The sequence below is a fragment of the Littorina saxatilis genome, linkage group LG4 (genome assembly GCF_037325665.1).
Source record: "Littorina saxatilis isolate snail1 linkage group LG4, US_GU_Lsax_2.0, whole genome shotgun sequence".
Classification (NCBI taxonomy): domain Eukaryota; kingdom Metazoa; phylum Mollusca; class Gastropoda; order Littorinimorpha; family Littorinidae; genus Littorina; species Littorina saxatilis.
Genome location: NC_090248.1, coordinates 20,641,684 through 20,659,982, shown reverse-complemented (window position 1 = coordinate 20,659,982; position 18,299 = coordinate 20,641,684). Strand labels below are relative to the sequence as shown.

At 41.0% G+C, this 18,299-nt stretch overlaps 2 protein-coding genes across 2 annotated transcripts; one reads left to right on the top strand and one right to left on the bottom strand.

Annotated features, from left to right (window-relative positions):
* Positions 1-2,413: 2,413 nt before the first annotated feature.
* On the top strand, positions 2,414-17,158 carry LOC138964217 (tafazzin-like). Its single transcript, XM_070336117.1, has 8 exons — positions 2,414-2,684; positions 4,744-4,872; positions 6,566-6,778; positions 7,212-7,256; positions 7,734-7,796; positions 9,607-9,659; positions 11,648-11,725; positions 16,850-17,158. The coding sequence occupies exons 1-8, from the start codon at positions 2,528-2,530 to the stop codon at positions 16,943-16,945; spliced, it is 834 nt and encodes a 277-aa protein (XP_070192218.1). The 5' UTR covers positions 2,414-2,527; the 3' UTR covers positions 16,946-17,158.
* Positions 11,872-13,282, bottom strand: LOC138964218 (uncharacterized). The gene has a single exon (XM_070336118.1). The coding sequence runs from the start codon at positions 13,276-13,278 to the stop codon at positions 12,529-12,531; it is 750 nt and encodes a 249-aa protein (XP_070192219.1). The 5' UTR covers positions 13,279-13,282; the 3' UTR covers positions 11,872-12,528.
* Positions 17,159-18,299: the final 1,141 nt, after the last annotated feature.

Below are 18,299 nucleotides of genomic sequence, written 5' to 3'. Positions count from 1 at the left end.
CATCCATGCCGGCGAAACGTATTAATCAGATCCAGATCAGCAAATTCAGTTGAAATCCCCCGGTCCGCGGCAAAATAAAAGAAGAAGCCGCCAGGCAGTTAAAGTAATTTCGTGTTACAGGGTTACCTCCAAAAATGCAACCCTCACTGAAAAAGGCTAATTAACTCTACATCCGTGTGGACCGAATCTCTTTATATTTTGGGGACATACACGGCCCGGCATTCTATGCATGACCCTTTCACAACCAATCAATCAATCAATATGAGGCTTATATCGCGCGTATTCCGTGGGTACAGTTCTAAGCGCAGGGATTTTTTTATTTTATTTAAAAAATTTTTTTTTATGCAATTTATATCGCGCACATAATTCAAGGCGCAGGGATTTATTTATGCCGTCACAGTGTGAGATGGAATTTTTTCACACAATACATCACGCATTCACATCGGCCAGCAGATCGCAGCCATTTCGGCGCATATCCTACTTTTCACGGCCTATTATTCCAAGTCACACGGGTATTTTGGTGGACATTTTTATCTATGCCTATACAATTTTGCCAGGAAAGACCCTTTTGTCAATCGTGGGATCTTTAACGTGCACACCCCAATGTAGTGTACACGAAGGGACCTCGGTTTTTCGTCTCATCCGAAAGACTAGCACTTGAACCCACCACCTAGGTTAGGAAAGGGGGGAGAAAATTGCTAACGCCCTGACCCAGGGTCGAACTCGCAACCTCTCGCTTCCGAGCGCAAGTGCGTTACCACTCGGCCACCCAGCACAACGTGACCATGTTGTAGATTCAGTGAATGCCCTGATCGACTTTTGTGCAATTTCAACAACAAAAATCCACATTCAGCGATCGACTCAACAGAACGAGGTTTGACATTGAGGCGTAGCAATATTTACCTGATTTAAACCCTCCAAACTTTTACCTAAATTATCTGAATGTCTGAGTATACAGAAACACCCCTCAAGTTAACCCCCTAGATCCTCTATGACCTGACGAAATTAAGCAGTTACAGCTAGGTTCAAGGCAATCCCTAAACAAGAAAGCTTTCGTGCCATTGACAATTTCGGAGGTGCAATTTGGAACACCGTCCTTTTGGACGAGAAAAGGTAAACCAGTGTCGGACCATTTTACTCGTAGACTCGAAACTTTGTAGTATGATTGTGGGCGAACCGAAGTTCATGCACAACAACTATGAAAATACTGAGTTGCTAAACTCAAATGACTGGAAAAAGTAACCCCTCGGCTTTACAAACTGTTACACTTGCGCAATGTCGCGCAAAATTTAATCAATGACATGAACGCATTCCGGGTCCATGGGAAATTCCGACCTGATCCTGCCTGTAATTGCTGTATTCAAGTCATTGAGTGTCTAATTGTTGATTAACGGTTAACTATGTTATTCTAATTAACCCAAAAGTAACAATCTGGAGGGCTGAACTCGGGTTAATTTGACTTACCGCTCAATTTCAAACCTCGTAGTGTTGAGTCGATCGCTGAATTTGGAAAGTTGTTTTGAAATTGCATACAAGTCAGACCATTTGATCTATAAAATTGTCATTTTGGGGAAGGGTCATGCATAGGCGGAAGTTTATGTCCCCTAAATATGAAGAGATTCTGTCAACAGATGTAGAAGTTATTAACATGTTTGTGGGTTGCATTTTTGGGGGTTACCCTGTATGTCAGTGTCCAAGCGCCCGAAAGACGCCCTTATCGTACCATGTAAAAGCATTGGTAAGATCTATTTACATGATCGTTTACAAATCATTGACGGGAAGGAAGACTGACAGTGCTAACATCTTGAGAACACTGAGTTTGCGGATAACTACGGCGAAGGAACCAATCCCATTCCGGCACTGACGGTTTTTCGCCGGAAATGTTACCAGTGTGTTTGTGCGCAGCTGTACTTGTAAATCAGTTTTGAAGGTGAACACTCCGTCCGGATGTGGCACCACTGAGTGCACTTTACCAGAAGATCAACTTGATACATGATCCACATTTTCTACACAATTATTTGTAAGCTGATTTCATTTTCATCATTAATTTATTACTTGTTCAATTACTTGTTTTGTATTTCCTGGCAAATAGTGCCGGTTCTTTGATGTCTTCTAAATAAATACAACGACCACAACAACAACCACAACAACAACCACCACCCGGCACCATCACCACCACCACCACAACAACAACAACAACAACTTATGATTCAGTTTCTTTTTGAAACTGAAGGCAGTAAAGAGGAAGAGTTGAGATCGTTCTCTGTTTCAGTGGGAATGGCCACGCGGAAAGAGATAAGGAGGGGAAAAGGGGAGCTTTGAGCACCAAGTCAACACCTTCATTGTGCAGACGAATATTTTAACAAAAGGGACACCACCCTCTTTTACCAAGAGAAGTTAACTCGAGGGAAGAAGCACCAAGGGAGGCAATGCACCTCGCTAATGGTTGGTCTCCTTTCGCCCACTTCTGCTCAGGGTTAACGGGTCAACACATCAACGGTGAGCCAACAGTGAAGTCCACGGCAGTATGAAATATCAGCTTGACAAAATGTCGAAGCTCCCGACACCGCAGGTTTACCCTGATTCGTGGTTATTTCCCTCCATATACAGAACACCGTTGAAATGGAAAATTTCCAGTCGACTTGTCATGGCTGCGGTTGGAGCTTGCAGCAAGATCTGGATCGGTAACCCTTTTTTTTTAACACTTTTTACTGCATTACTCTGTCAGTTTCTGTCATATGAGCGTGACAGTTTTAAGAAGCATGATTCAAACGAATATTAAAATGTGACATTGACCATGAGGCTGTTTTTGAGTATAAATTTGACTGTTGTTTTTCCTCTTGATTTGTGCCCATTTACGTGCACAGGGCTCAAACTGCAAGAGCTAGAAACAAGTCATTTTAAGATAAGACAGTACCAATCGCCCTGAACAACTTTTCTTCTTAAGCACTCTGTTAAAAGTTGCTTAGATTATTTTAAATAATAACAAGTCGCGTGAAGCGATATATAAAAACATTTAGTCAATCCTTAACAAACTATAAAGATCAATAACCCCAAAAACAGTCATCACTGAGACTACCTTCAGATAGTCTCGGCTAACCTGAAGACTGAGGCGGGTCACCCTCGTCTCCGCGAAGCATGCGACCGAAGTACTTACTGGACCTATTTTCTTCCATTCTGACTCGGAGCACATTTTTAGAGTAAACATGACATATATATATCTATATATTTTTGAATTCAGGAGAAGATTAGGAATACAATGCGATCATTTTTTGCTCTGACAATTCGATTTTAATGACAACTTTAATGAGCAAACTAATTTTTAAGCTTCCGAGCTGAAATGCAATCCCATAGTCCGGACTTCGTCGAAGATTGCTTGACCAAAATATCAATCGATTTGGTTGAAAAATGAGGGTGTGACAGTGCGGCCTTATAAGTTTCACTAAAAGCTGGATATGACGTCATCAAAGATAGTTATCAAAAAAAGGAAAAAGAGTGTCTGGGGGCCCGGTAGCTCAGTTGGTAGAGCACTGGACTTGTGATCGAAAGGTCGCAGGTTCGAATTCGGGCCGGGACGGACACGGGTCAACTTTATGTGCAGACCCAGAGACGGAAGCCATGTCCCACCCCCGTGTCATCACAATGGCACGTAAAAGACCTTGGTCATTCTGCCATAAGTGCAGGTGGCTGAATACACCTAAACACGCAGACACCTGGGTAGCGCGACTCCGTTGCTGCTAGCTTTTCACTGGGAGGAAGCGACCCGAATTTCCCAGCGATGGGACAATAAAGTAATGAAAATGAAAATGAAAAGGAAATATCATACCCAGGAACGCGCATGTGACTTGGAATAATAGGCCGTGAAAAGTAGGATATGCGCCGAAATGGCTGCGATCTGCTGGCCGATGTGAATGCGTGATGTATTGTGTAAAAAAATTCCATCTCACACGGCATAAATAAATCCCTGCGCCTTGAATATGTGCGCGATATAAATTGCATAAAATAAAAATAAAAAAATAAATCCCTGCGCTTAGAACTGTACCCACGGAATACGCGCGATATAAGCCTCATATTGATTGATTGATTGAAGATCGGTCCAGTAGTTTTCTCGGAATCGTTCTACACACATACACACACACATACATACACACACACCACCACCCTCGTCTCGATTCCCTGTCTGTGTTAAAATATTTAGTCAAAACTTGACTAAATGTAAAAAACGTCCTCCACCTGCCCCTCGGCCGGACTATTAAAATCATGGCAGGCAAGTTCAAGTTCCTGGTCCACCCGCCCAGCTGGCGATCTCAAAATTGGTCAGTCACACTGTCTTAGAGTACTGTTTCCAGACCACATGTGGAGACACGCCACTTGTTAGTGATTGGCCTATAATGTCATTTGGGATTGTTTGCTTCAGTGTTTAAGACATTTACTACTCTTTAACAACCCTTACTAACATGACAGAGTCATTTCCTAACATCGTCTATGAGGTGCACTGTTGGCTTCAGTCACCAAGACCACAGAGTCAATGCTGTCATGGTCAAACAGTTCAGGCAAGCCTAAGACTTTCTAGTCTCAGTGATCATCCAGCCTGTTCAGTTTGAATCTTTTAGTTGTAGGCTGATGGATGGGACTAAATGATTTGATATTGCTTTATAATTATATGATTTTCTTTTTAATTTAGCTGTATTTGTTGTAATGACTAATATCTTCATAAATGTACTTGGGTTTTTTTTCTTCTAGAGTGGCTGAACAAGACCAAGGTGCATAATGAGAAAACCCTGACAGAGGCAGTGGAGTCTCGACCTGCCGAGAGGGGACTGGTAACCATTAGCAACCACTCCTGCTGTATTGATGATCCATTGATGTGGGGTAATTGGGTATAATACTTAAATTGGTCCTATTTGTTATAACAGCAAGACTTTAGGAGGAGTTGCAGATTAATTTTATTTTCCATGCCGTGTAACATTGACTGCAGTGATTGTCTGGCAAGAGTTTATTTACAGTGATTTATTTGATAGTTTTGAATTTATCTTGGAGAAACCGGTGAGGTATTCTACATGTATACATTTAGTACTGACAATGACTACAAAACTTCTCCCTGTCAATGTACGTATGAAATGAGCTTACGTTCTTATAAAACACAGCCACAATTTATAGGGGTCCAGGTTGACAAAAATATTATTCTTGAAATTTACTGAGAATAGAAGTTGGGCAAAACTTAATGCATATTTGTTCAACCCAAACTGCTGATTGCGCCAGATGAGGCATGTCATTTTTCTTGCAATATTCTTTTAACTATCAGTTTTTATCAAATCAGCATGATACCATCTAGGAATACATGTTTTAGTATCCAGATTCTGCTTGGAAAAATGTTTTCAGTTAATTGGGCTGAGTCTTATCAGGATGAACGTACATGTACAGTGATACCTGCGATGAAAGGTCACTGTTGGGTCTAATCGAAATAGTCCCTACATTGCAGGTGGCCTTTCATGAGAGGGATATTTCGGTTCAGTTCATAACAAGGGGCCAACATTAAGTGTCCTTTCTTCAGAGTTGTCCTTTTATCAGACAGAGACTGACTTTACAGTTCTATGCAGAGCTGCCACCTGTTACGCTTTTAGTGAAGCATGCTACATTTTAACGAAAAATTGCTACGCTGTTATGCCAAGCTTATAAATGCTACGCACAAACATATAATCACAAGCATACAACAGATTGATCTTTCATGTGAGTCCTGGTACTCATTTCTGATTCTCACTCCCTGTGGCAGTCAGAATTTGTTTCAGTATCCACACTGAAAAGGAGCACTGCAGACACTCTCGATTGGCCATTATGTTTCTGTTTTTAATGAACTTTTTAAAAATGTATATATTCTTGTGTAAAATAGTCTAAGTGTGAACGTACAAATACATTTTAGACAATGCTTCACTAAAACACCATTTACTAAGCTGAACATTAAAAAAAAGTACTTTGCTACACTTGAGGTTTCACAAGGGTTCGCAGGTCTGCAGATAATAATATACAGGGTTCGTACAGAGTCCTTGAACCCTGGAAAACTCCTTGAAAATTGGAAAACCTTTTCCAGGCCTTGAAAAGTGCTTGAAAATAGAGTTTTGTTGAATAGTCATTGAAAAGTACTTGATTTTTCCAAATTGTTGTCTATACATTTCGTCAGCAGCTTGTCTTATTTTTAAAAAAATGCAACCCCCTTTTTTTTCGTCAAATACAGTACACATTTTGGGAGAATAAAAGATCGAGTGAAAACGAAAGCAGATGAACTATTACTAGTCACCCGTAGTTGCTTCCCTTCCCGGAAGTTGGCAAGGGAAACAACTACGGAATGACTAATAGAAATTCACCAGAAACTTGATGACTTGAAAAACTGAAGGTAAGCTTGGTGCTTTGCATTAATTTGGGGAAAATCATGTCCTTGAAAAGCATTTATTTGGTCCTGGAAATGTCCTTGAAAACTCCTTGAATTGTATCAGCTCTGCCCTGCAGGAACCCTGAATATACCACTGTGTAGAAATGAATTTATAGAAGAAATAAAACCTTTTTGTAGGTGTGCTGAAGATGAGCTCGCTGCTAAGTAACTCAAGCATGCGATGGACGCCTACCGCGGAAGACATCTGCTTCACAAAACAACTTCACGCCTGGTTCTTCAGCATGGGCCAGTGCGTACCTGTACGCCGGGGATGTGGGGTCTACCAGAAGAGCATGGACTTTCTGCTGGACAAACTCAACTATGGGCAGTGGGTTCACTTCTTCCCTGAAGGTAAGGTGTTTTGTTTTGAAATATTGCAAGGATTGTTGTGTATATTGGGGTGAAGTGTAAAAGTCTGAAGTATGTGCTGCAGGGATGGAAACGTTTAGCAGGGAAATTCAAAAGAAGACAGTAAGAATGTCTTTTGTCTTAGATTTATGTATAAGTTCTCCCTCATTGTAGTCTATATAAGAAAGCTGATTATATTGTACAGCAGATTTCACATTTTCAGCTCTGTTGGCTCTAAATGCAAGATTTTGCGTCGTTTTGTTTTTTGCAGTGTCATTTTGAAATGGACAGGTCATCATCCCTTTCATACATAGACTATCTGTTCCTTCGTTACTCTGAAAGCTGAAATTTTTGCGTATGTAGGATTTAATTATTCCACAGAATCTATGGAACCAGGAGTATACAGTTAGAGAATTTGTTTCTCTCTTTTTTTCAGGAAAAGTCAACCTTGCAGATGATAAGCTGTTAAGGTTCAAGTGGGGTAAGTATGGGACTGGAGGCCTGACTGTAAAATTGATACAATACTTTGAAGTAAGAAGGTACCTTTAATCCAGTGAATGGCTTTTTGTTTGGGGTTGGGAGTTGATGGTTTAAGCAAAATTTTAATTCAATTGTGGTATTGTGACACATTTGTAAAGTGATTGGATCTGTACTCAAGCATTTGCTTGGGGGTTGTCAATATTTAATGGGTTTTTTAATTTTTTACAAATCTAAGTGTCTTGCAAGCTTTAGCTTTCAAGTTCTTCTGTTTAAAGTATGCTATTGACTTAAAATTGTACAGGAATGAAGATAACTCAGAGAGAGAGAGAGGGACAGACAGACAGACAGAGAAAACAAAAAGAAAGTGGGTAGGGGATCCCTCTGTATTAGTATGCTTGTGTGTGTGTTTGTGTGCACATTGATAAATCATTCAAATTTTTAGAAAAAAAATATCAGGCTTTGGTGATTTTTGTTACAGGAGTGGGAAGATTGATAGCGGAGTGTAAAATATCACCCATAGTCCTGCCCATCGTACACATTGGTATGTTGCTGTGAAGTATTTGATGTTGTTGTTAAATGTTCCCTCCCCCTTTTTACGCCTTTTCTGCCTTTTCTGTTCATAACATTTTTAAATTGACCTCCATTTTAAGACTCCATTCCTGTTAAGACCTGGTTGTTTTCAGAGGTTTCAAAAGATGGTTCCACTGTAATTGTTTATGTTGATGGTTGTTTGTAGTTTAGATGATTTCTCTTGAAAAATCAGAATGTCCAGACCTGTCATATGTTAGTTATGAAGTTATTGAAAAGGTATGTCGTGTTGTCCATTTGGGGGATCACAGGCACCATGCTGACCGTTTCACTCTACATAAACACAGTACATATGTAGTACTAGAGGGGTGAATCGCGAGACAGAGACAGACAGCGTGGCGGTTCACCACAATCACCTTTGAAGGCGAAGTCCTGTCAAACGGGATTGAGAATTTTAGAGCTTATTTCTTAGCCCTATATTATCTGTTATGACTTCTCAAATGCCAGAATATACAGACAGACAAAAGCCGCTAGACCCCATCACAAACAGAACTCTAGAATCCACAGGTGTGCCCACACACACACACAAACACACACAGAGAAGCCGTATATATATATATGTATATCTATATCTATAAATATATAGAGATAGATGACAGTGTATTTTTTGCGTGGCTATAAATGGATTCGACCTTTTCACTTTTACAGTAAGGACAACTTACGGGTACATGCAAGGAAAGCCCACAACTTCCAAGGCGAACAACTCTGCAGAGTCTGCTGTGAAGGGCGACGGTAGTCTCCCTGTCACACTCGACCCCCTTTGAATGAACTTAAATCCCTCCCAGGTGGAATGGGAACAGCACGAAAATGATTCATTGACCAAAACACCACAATCACCTTTGAAGGCGAAGTCCACTCAAACGGGATTGAGAATAACTGTTATGGCTTCTCGAAGGAAGGCCTGAACATACCGACATACCATAGCCGCTAGACCACATCACAAACAGAACTCTACAGTTCACAGGTGTTGCCCACACACACACACAAACACACACACAGAAGCCGTTTATATATATGTATATTTATATCTATAAATATATAGAGATAGATGACAGTGTATTTTTCGCGTGGCTATAAATTGATTCGACCCTTTCACTTTTACAGTAAAGACAACTTACGGGTGCAATCGTGACATTCTAAAAATAGTAACGTAGTAACGTAGTAACGGGAATATGGATTGACGCCACACGAAGGAAGGGAGATAATCGCGGCTGAAAACACTGGAGAAGATAAGGAAGAGTTACTGGTAGTGGATCCAGACACACACGAAAAAAATCGGTTCAGCGCGCACAGCGCTGCGCGCTGAGAGCACGTGTTGAAATATCTCATCGACCAGGTTGTGTCCAGGGTGTACCTGAATATGATCACCAAATTTGAAACAGATCCATCGAGAACCTTGGCCGCGCATCGCGCACAGACAGACAGACAGACAGACAGACAGACACTAGTCGTATATATATAGAAGATAATGAATTAGTTTATGTTTTAGTATTAAATAGTATGTTTTCTGTGTTGCTGCCCTACATGCCAATCGGCATCACGGGCAGTAAGTAAGTATGTTTCTGTGTATGAATATATTTGTACTAAAAAGCATACATGTTGCGTATGTTTTGCATGATTATGTGCTGAAACAATTGCATTTCATTCCGCCTGCATGTTTCCTTTTCTAACTGTGCATAAACCTTGGAAAGTTTGAACAGTATACTGTGAGTAATATGTATGTAAGCTGTAACTAATCACCTCTCAACATTTTGTTCACACAGGTATGGAGAATGTTCTTCCAAATAAAACGCCATACATTCCCCAGATTCGGAAGGTAAGTTAATAAAACTGTGACCCTCCACCACGGAATGAGTCGCTTGTCACCACGCGTGGTTCTGGGCTAACCCCAATATACGTCCAGGGGGTGTCATATCAATTTTGAGATTTCGCTACAAAGCTATTCTTCAGTCTCTTTTTAACCCACATCTATCACCTTATAAGCTGAAAATGCCTTTAAAGTTGCATAATACGCTTTTGAAGCACCTTACTCATGCGTTTTTTGTGAGATTAGCGCCCCCAAAAAAGCCACTTTCCGTTTCACTCAACTATCGCCCTGTAAAACTCGAAATGTACCCGTCGATACACACATGAATGGAAAGGTCTATGTTTCAACTTTCAAACGGTGTAGTTTCTATTGGTTAGACCAAAAATACCCCATCAATGAGCTGGTAGCTAAGTACAAAGGTCTGAGTAAGGTCAAAATTGTTTGGGGCTGTTTTTCTCAGAACCGACGTTTTGAAGGTTACCTCATTCACAGGCTTATACCTCAAAAAGTTTTTGCTCTTTTGTAGAACGGTTTTCACCACTGGGTAGAGTATAAAGTTTAACAAATCCTTAAGAAAATGTAGAAATACAAAAATCGTCCATTGGTGACAAGCGGCTCATTCGGTGGTGGAGGGTCACATATATTCAAATAGTTTTGTTTGCATAATCTAGTTAGTATATGTGCATGGGGGAGGGGCCCTGACATTTTCTACGGCCAGTGTGTCAGCCGGTTTGACATATTAAAGAGTTGGTTTCAGAGCAGGCCTGATTCAATTATGTCAGTTGGTTGAGTATGTTGTAACCTGAATAATACCAGGGTGCATGGCTGGTACTTTCTTTTGAGTGAAAATACTACGTCAAAATGTCAGCATCCAAAGTGTGTGCAAGAAAGATAACTCTTCTCTTACATGTACTGAATTAATTCATGACTGATGAATGCAATTTTAATCGGGGGTGCTTGTAAGACTTATTAGTCCACTCATCCAGCAGTAGAAGTAATATAGACATACACTTTGCAAAAAGATTAGTGTTACAGAGGTTGAGAGAGTAGGTTTTGAGTCTCAAAATTAAGTGCAGGTCAATTTTTGCCTTTTTTTTACATTTAGTCAAGTTTTGACTAAATGTTTTAACATAGAGGGGGAATCGAGACGAGGGTCGTGGTGTATGTGTGAGTGTGTGTGTGTGTCTGTGCATGTGTGTGTGTGTAGAGCGATTCAGACTAAACTACTGGACCGATCTTTATGACATTTTACATGAGAGTTCCTGGATATGAAATCCCCAGACGTTTTTTTCATTTTTTCGATAAATGTCTTTTATGACGTCATATCCGACTTTTTGTAAAAGTTGAGGCGGCACTGTCACACCTTCATTTTTCAATCAAATTGATTGAAATTTTGGCCAAGCAATCTTCGACGAAGGCCGGACTTCGGTATTGCATTTCAGCATGGAGGCTTAAAAATTAATTAATGACTTTGGTCATTAAAAATCTGAAAATTGTAATTAAAATTATTTTTTTATAAAAATATCCAAAATTACTTTTATTTTATTCTTCATCATGTTCTGATTCCAAAAACATATAAATATGTTATATTCGGATTACAAACAAGCTCTGAAAATTAAAAATATAAAAATTATGATTAAAATTAAATTTCCGAAATCGTTTTAAAAACAATTTCATCTTATTCCTTGTCGGTTCCTGATTCCAAAAACATATAGATATGATATGTTTGGATTGAAAACACGCTCAGAAAGTTAAAACGAAGAGAGGTACAGTAAAGCGTGCTATGCAGCACAGCGCAACCGCTACCGCGCTGAACAGGCTCGTCACTTTCACTGCCTTTTGCACTAGCGGTGGACTACGGTCATTGTGAAAAAATGCAGTGCATTCAGTTTCATTCTGTGAGTTCCACATGCACAGCTTGACTAAATGTAGTAATTTCGCCTTACGCGACTTGTTTGTTGTTGTTGTACAACTTATCTGGTTGTGTTGGTTTGCAGAATGTCACGCTACTGGTTGGCAACCCAATGGACTTCGCAAAAGACATTGAACTTCTGAAGTCTCTGAAAAAATCTCCCGTAAGTATAGACACACACCAGTAAGCCTAAAACAATAGTTCTGTAGAGACATTTGTAGCAGCAAGTGAATTATGCTGAACGTTCATGTTTTGACACTTCCTAAATGTTTGTTACAGCAGTAATATTAGACTTTATGTAATAGGGCCCCTTTTAAGGGGAGAGGTGGCACAAAAAATGAAATCTGAGTATTTGTTAGTTTTCTTTGAAGTTTTGGGGTACTTTATAAAAAGAAAGCATAAAAAAGCACCTGCATACCCATTTTTTGACCAAGCAAGTAATATTTTCACCAAAAAATACCAATTTCTTCAAAAAAATACGAAAATTACACACCACGCCCCATGAAATTCAAAAGACATTTTTGAAGCTACAGGCTTCAAATGCAGTGAAAATTACTCCCAGATATCAGTTTCAGACTTATACAGAGCCATTTTGACCAAATTACCCCAGTTCGAATTCAGCAGCATAAATTGAGAGATATACATTTTTGCCCCCAAAATACTCAATCAGGCTTATATTATATTCTCTAAAAAAAAATTTTGATGGGTTTTACAAAAACCGCTCTGTAAGAGTCTGGCAAAATCAAATCTTACTCCTGTAAAAAAAAAATTATAACTCTACCACAAGTAGTTCTGACGAAATATCATTTCCCGCGTTGATACCGTCCTTGAAAACCCATATTCAGAGAAAATTGCATTTGAAAGTTTGTAAAGTGTTTCTTTACACATTATGAAGACACATTGCCGAAAAAAGAGTCTGGGTGTGTTCATGTATTGTTCCGAGTCTTCTTCAAATGATGTTGGTACTTATTCCCCTCCATCCCCCATCAGTCCAGCACCGTACACCTCCCCCTCCTGGTCTTCTCGCTGCTCCAGCTGACGTTGACGACCAGCACATCTTGCCCTACGAGCTGCTACAGCGGCCACATCTGTTGCTCTCTCCGCCTTCTGGACCCTCACCTTGTCTTTATTGGCCAAAGCAGAATGAATAAGCTCAGTAATTGGCAAGCTCATGTGGTCCATGACCTGTGCCAGTGCAAAGTTGCCTCTGTTGAACTTTGCAACAGCCTCAGCGGTGGCTGCTTCCACCCGGTCTTTCCCAACAAAGACTTCTTTGGGGCAGTGTCCCCACATGACATTGTGGAGAGACTCGTTGCTGTTCTGGGTCTTGCCATGGGCCACGCGCTTGAGAAGAATGGGATTTGTCATTCTCCTGTAGATGGGCAGAACAGCATGCGAGACTTCCCTGGACAAGGCGGTGCCGTTGTGCCCTGCGTGTGGAGGTGGTGGTTGCCCTTCTGCCCTGGCTCTTTGAAAAAAGCACCATGAGGCTGGCCCGGCTGGACATCTGTCGTGGTGAGGGTCCTCGTCAGTTGAAGTCACATGGAAAAAAGTGGCCCAGATCGCCTGCTCCATGGCTCGCTGATCTTCAAGGTTGTTGAGGATCGCGCTACGGAAGTAGTTTTGCAAGCGTTGACACTTTTCCTTGGTTAGTCGCCCCTCCCCTCTTCCACCAAGCCTTCCATCCTTTGATGCCTTGCGGAGAGCTGTGCCCATTCTCTTGGGGAGGTGGTTGGTGCATTCTAGGTTGGTGATGGGACGTGTGGGACCGTAGGGCTGAGCTGCAGCCAGAGCATTGAACGCTGTGGAATCTCCGTCCGACAGCATAGTTCTGTACCTGAGGTTGTGACGCTCAACAGACCTGCAGCATAGAAAAATTCAAAAAACTTAGTGTAAAGTACTGGCTGGATAACTATTGTTTTGAAAAAAAATATGAAAAAGACTGGGCTTCATGGGCCAACAAGGTCCTGGTGAGATACAGACGCAGACCCACGAATAAAAATGATTTTGGATATTACTTTAGTGAAGAGTATCAGGAGCCCTCTCCTAGCAGAAAATACATACATGTATTATTATTACTGGAAAGTGTGCCAATTTACATTGCTTGTGTACTAAGTCTGTATAAAGTGATTTTTTCATAGAGGGTGAACATTTAACTTGTACTTGTTAGAATATATACATACACACATCTCTCTCCCTCTCTCTCTCTCTCACACACACACACACACACACACACACACACACGGTGACAATGAGTTTGATCCCAACTTGTTTGGGACACTTTTTCTTTTCAATAGAAAAGTTTATCAGGTTTCCTCTGAAATTTGCAGATTCAATAAAAATTTCCCAGCCTGATCCTTTAGGACATTGTGAACATTTAATGATTTTTCAACAAAAGAAAATGTATTTGTGAAGGGTTTGTGGACAGTGTTTTGTTGCAAAAATATGTGCTTCTGTGTTGTGTTTTGTTGGTCTTCTTCTTTCTTTGTAAACAAAAACAAACACCCACAATGTACCATGCTTTATACAATTTTAAATAAATTTTACTTTTTAGCGCAACCTTATTCATGTTGTCTTATTCTGTATTTGAAAATAAAGGATATAGGGAAGAGTGTATAGGCTATCAGAACAGTATTCTTACCTTCCCCACAACTCCAAGGCTGCATCCCTCTCCATAGACTTTGCAGATCCCTCATGGTTAATGCTGCAGTCAGGCTGGTGAAGCTGCTTCCACTGTAGTTGCTCAGCAGCGGTCATCCCCTCTAGTTTTTCTTTGTTCATCGCACATGTGTGACAGTATGTGGATTTCACACAGAAGTCCAGCACATACCCAGTCAGAACATCAACAACAACACCAACTCCATAGTGTGAGGAAAATCCTCTCTTGTGCCATGTACCGTCAAAGGCAACATCCACCCAGAGAATGCCATCATCATCTTCCCAAGCACCGTCTTCCTCACCATCATCATTCACAGCATTCACTCTGCCTTGAGGAAATGTTTCCCTGTAGGCTTCCCTCACAAACTCCACTGTTTCGTTAAGTGTGGCATCTGTAGCTTCCACAATGCTGGCATTGACTCGTTTGTCTATGCGATGATAGGAACTCTTGTTCATCGCTGGCATTCCAAAGACTGTGCACAGTTTGTCCACACTGGAGTAGCCCTTACCTATCTCATGAGAGTATAGCACAATCTCTGTGTTCACTTCAAAGGGAACATTTTGTCTGTGGTTGAGGTTGTTTTCTCTTGGCGACGAATACTCTGTGCGTGAATACTGGCAGCTGTCGCAACACAGCACTAGTTCTTGGGACAAGCCCATCGAGTCACCAACTCGAATTGTCACATGTCCTGCCTCGCACTCCGGGCACTTCACATCAGAGAGAAGCGAGTTCAACTGACTGCACTCGGCAAAACACCACGAACGGCGATTTAGCTCAGCTGGTGGTTGAGCATTCGGGTCGATGCCTGCTCCACTAAATCTCCTCAGTTTCGTCGCCGAAGCAGAAATACCTTCGATTTGAGGCTGATTACGGTTTACATCGCCCAAAACTGGCCGAGGTTCGACTCCGAGTCGATTCGAAACATACGCGTCACCACTATCTCTCAAAACAACTGTCTCTGCTCTGCCAACTTCAGGCGCGTTCTCGTCGCCTGCTGGTTTTTCCTTCCTCGTTGTTCGAGCATCTGAAAGCTGATTCTTCCTTTTGCGGGAAGAATGCGTTGGGAAAATCCTTGCGAATTTCGGAGTAGACATTGCTGCTTGCTTTATCCTGGAACGCCGAAGAAGAAGAAGCTGCTTGATAGTTGCTGATATTGCGTTACGTTGAATCGACACTGTGTTTACAACGGATAAGGCAGTTTGCGCATGCGCGTCACTGTGGTCATTGACAACGACCAACCAGAGAAGTTTCTCAAAGGTTAGAGGTTGTTCTCATGAATATTCATATTATTGTCTGAAAAAGTTGATGCGCGATCCGGCCGTTGTACGGAAATAACGGACTGTTCATGTCTATTTTTAACGTTCACAGAAAACGGGAATTCCCGCTCAACCGTTCGATGTGTTACTGCCAAGCTTATTTGGGGAATCGTGGTTGTTGCAAGGACTTGAAAACATAGATTGTTCAGCAATTTCTCACACTTGCAGCACTCACACATGTACACATACTTTGAAAATCACCACTTTATTGCAAAATAAACGATGAAATTGACAAAATAAACAACACACAGTGATTCTATGATGTTCAAAGTACCTGAAAAAAACAAAAACCCAAAACACGTTTTTGAACAAATGTTTGCTAAAATTCCGTGCCACCTCTGCCCTTAACTAGACATTTAGTTTCTTTGTGGGGATATTCATTGTCTAAAAATCAGATACATGTATGCAGGAGTTTTAAAGTTGTGTAGACGCCTGGGTTTTCTTGTTGGTGTTGTTCTTTCGCGGACCTTCACTGAGTATGAGAGAACCAAGTCCTTTACTTTTTCTTGTTGAATAAGAAATGTGCGCCAACATTTTTGAGTCACTTGAGAAAAAGTGACTATGTAATCGGTCAGTGTTAGTCTGTCCGGCCGGCCGGCCAGACGGCCGGCCGGCCGTCCGTAGACACCACCTTAACGTTGGACTTTTCTCGGAAACTATCAAAGCGATCGGGCTCATATTTTGTTTAGTCGTGACCTCCAATGACCTCTACACTTTAACGATGGTTTCGTTGACCTTTGACCTTTTTCAAGGTCACAGGTCAGCGTCAAAGGAAAAATTAGACATTTTATATCTTTGACAAAGTTCATCGGATGTGATTGAAACTTTGTAGGATTATTCTTTACATCAAAGTATTTACATCTGTAGCCTTTTACGAACGTTATCAGAAAAACAAGGGAGATAACTAGCCTTTTCTGTTCGGCAACACACAACTTAACGTTGGGCTTTTCTCGGAAACTATAAAAGTGACCGGGCTCAAATTTTATGTGAACGTGACTCATTGTGTTGTGAATAGCAATTTCTTCCTGTCCATCTGATGCCTCATATAATATTCAGAACTGCGAAAGTGACTCGATCGAGCGTTTGCTCTTCTTGTTAAGTTAAATATTTGTGCATTTTTAAAGATTTTCTTCCAGCAATTTTAGGTCTTTTGAATAAGGGAGGCTCCATTACAAACAAAATTGTTGTACATTTGAACTCTCCCTACCCCCCCCCCCCCCCCCCGCCCCCCTCCGCTCCTCTCTTCCTCTTCTCGTCCCCCCCTCCTCTGATCTCCCTCTTTTTTTCTAATGAAGCGCATTATGTGTTTCAGAGAGACATTCGCAAGCACATCACAGACAGGCTTCAAGAGGAGCTGAGAATATTACATGAGAAAGCCACACACATTCACTCAGCACTTTCCAGATGATATTGGCAGAATGTGGTTACTTTCTGCATGAGTTACTGTGTGAGGTGATACCTGTGAAAATCTTTGTGAACTGAAAGTCACAGCCGAGCAAAAGCATTACTGCCTTCTAAGCATGAAAAGTGGATATTTCTAAATTTGAAAAAAACCTAAAGTGGGCATTTAATTGTGTTGAATATAATCAAAATAAAGAACACAGGCATTAAAGGCCTTTCACTTTCCTCTACTGTTTTAAAGATGCATTTCTTCTTCTTTTTTTCCTTTATGACTCAAATATTATGACAAGGTGCTGAAGATAGTTGAACAAAGAGTAGAGCAGACTGAATGAACGAATGTTTTATGTTTCATGCAAATAAAGTGATAACAGTGAGGTATGTAGTGTTGAGATGGTTGTTGCATCTCTGGCTGATTCATTTTCTACCCGATAGTTGAAGGAGAGCTACTCATCTTTCTTTCACCAAGTCACAGATGGCCCGCCGGCTGTCCGTGGACAAAAAAACTTAAAGTTGAGGTCATCTCAGATGTTTTTTAAGCTAAACCTTTGAAACTTTGCGCATTTTTAGGATTTGATGATGTCACGACAAAACCCAAGTTTGGTTGACCAACGTCAAATTTTGGGGTCACAGCGGGGTCATGTTTGATTCATATAAAATTAACGTTGACTTGATTTCAGGTGTTTTTGAAGCTTGTGCTTTCAAAACTTTGCCCACTTCAAGGGTTAGATGATCTGCTGATATGACCCTAGTTTGTTTGACCCTCATCAAATGTTGGAGTCTCAGTGGGATCATGTTTGATTCATAAAATCTTAACGTTGACATTATCTCAGGTGTTTTTGAAGTTTGTGCTTCGAAAATTCCCACACTTCAAGGGTTGGATGATCTGCCGATATGACCCTAGTTTGGTTGACACTCGTCAGCTGTTCGGGTTTCAGCAGGGTCATTATTCATAAAAATTAATGTTGACATTATAGCGTGGGGAGCCTGTCCAGAATTATGCTTAGACCCAAAAAAAATGGTTACAGAAAGTTTTTTTGTTGCAACGCATTTAGATAGCCTGTCTCAACATTCCCAACGAGTTATACCGTTGGCAGCCTCTGCATAACTTTTTTATGACGGTTTGATTACGTCACATATAAAAACCCTTGTTTCTGCCAATAACGCCGCAAAATTCCACTCTACGCCGCTTCATTAGCCTACCATCATCTATAAGGAACACTTTATTAAGCCGGTGGACGGACAAGGGTCAAGTGTATGTGCAGACTAAGAAACGGTATCCATGTCCCACCCCCGTGTCACCACAGTAAGACGTAAAAGACCTTGGTCATTCTGCTATTAGTGCAGTTAGCTGATTACACCTT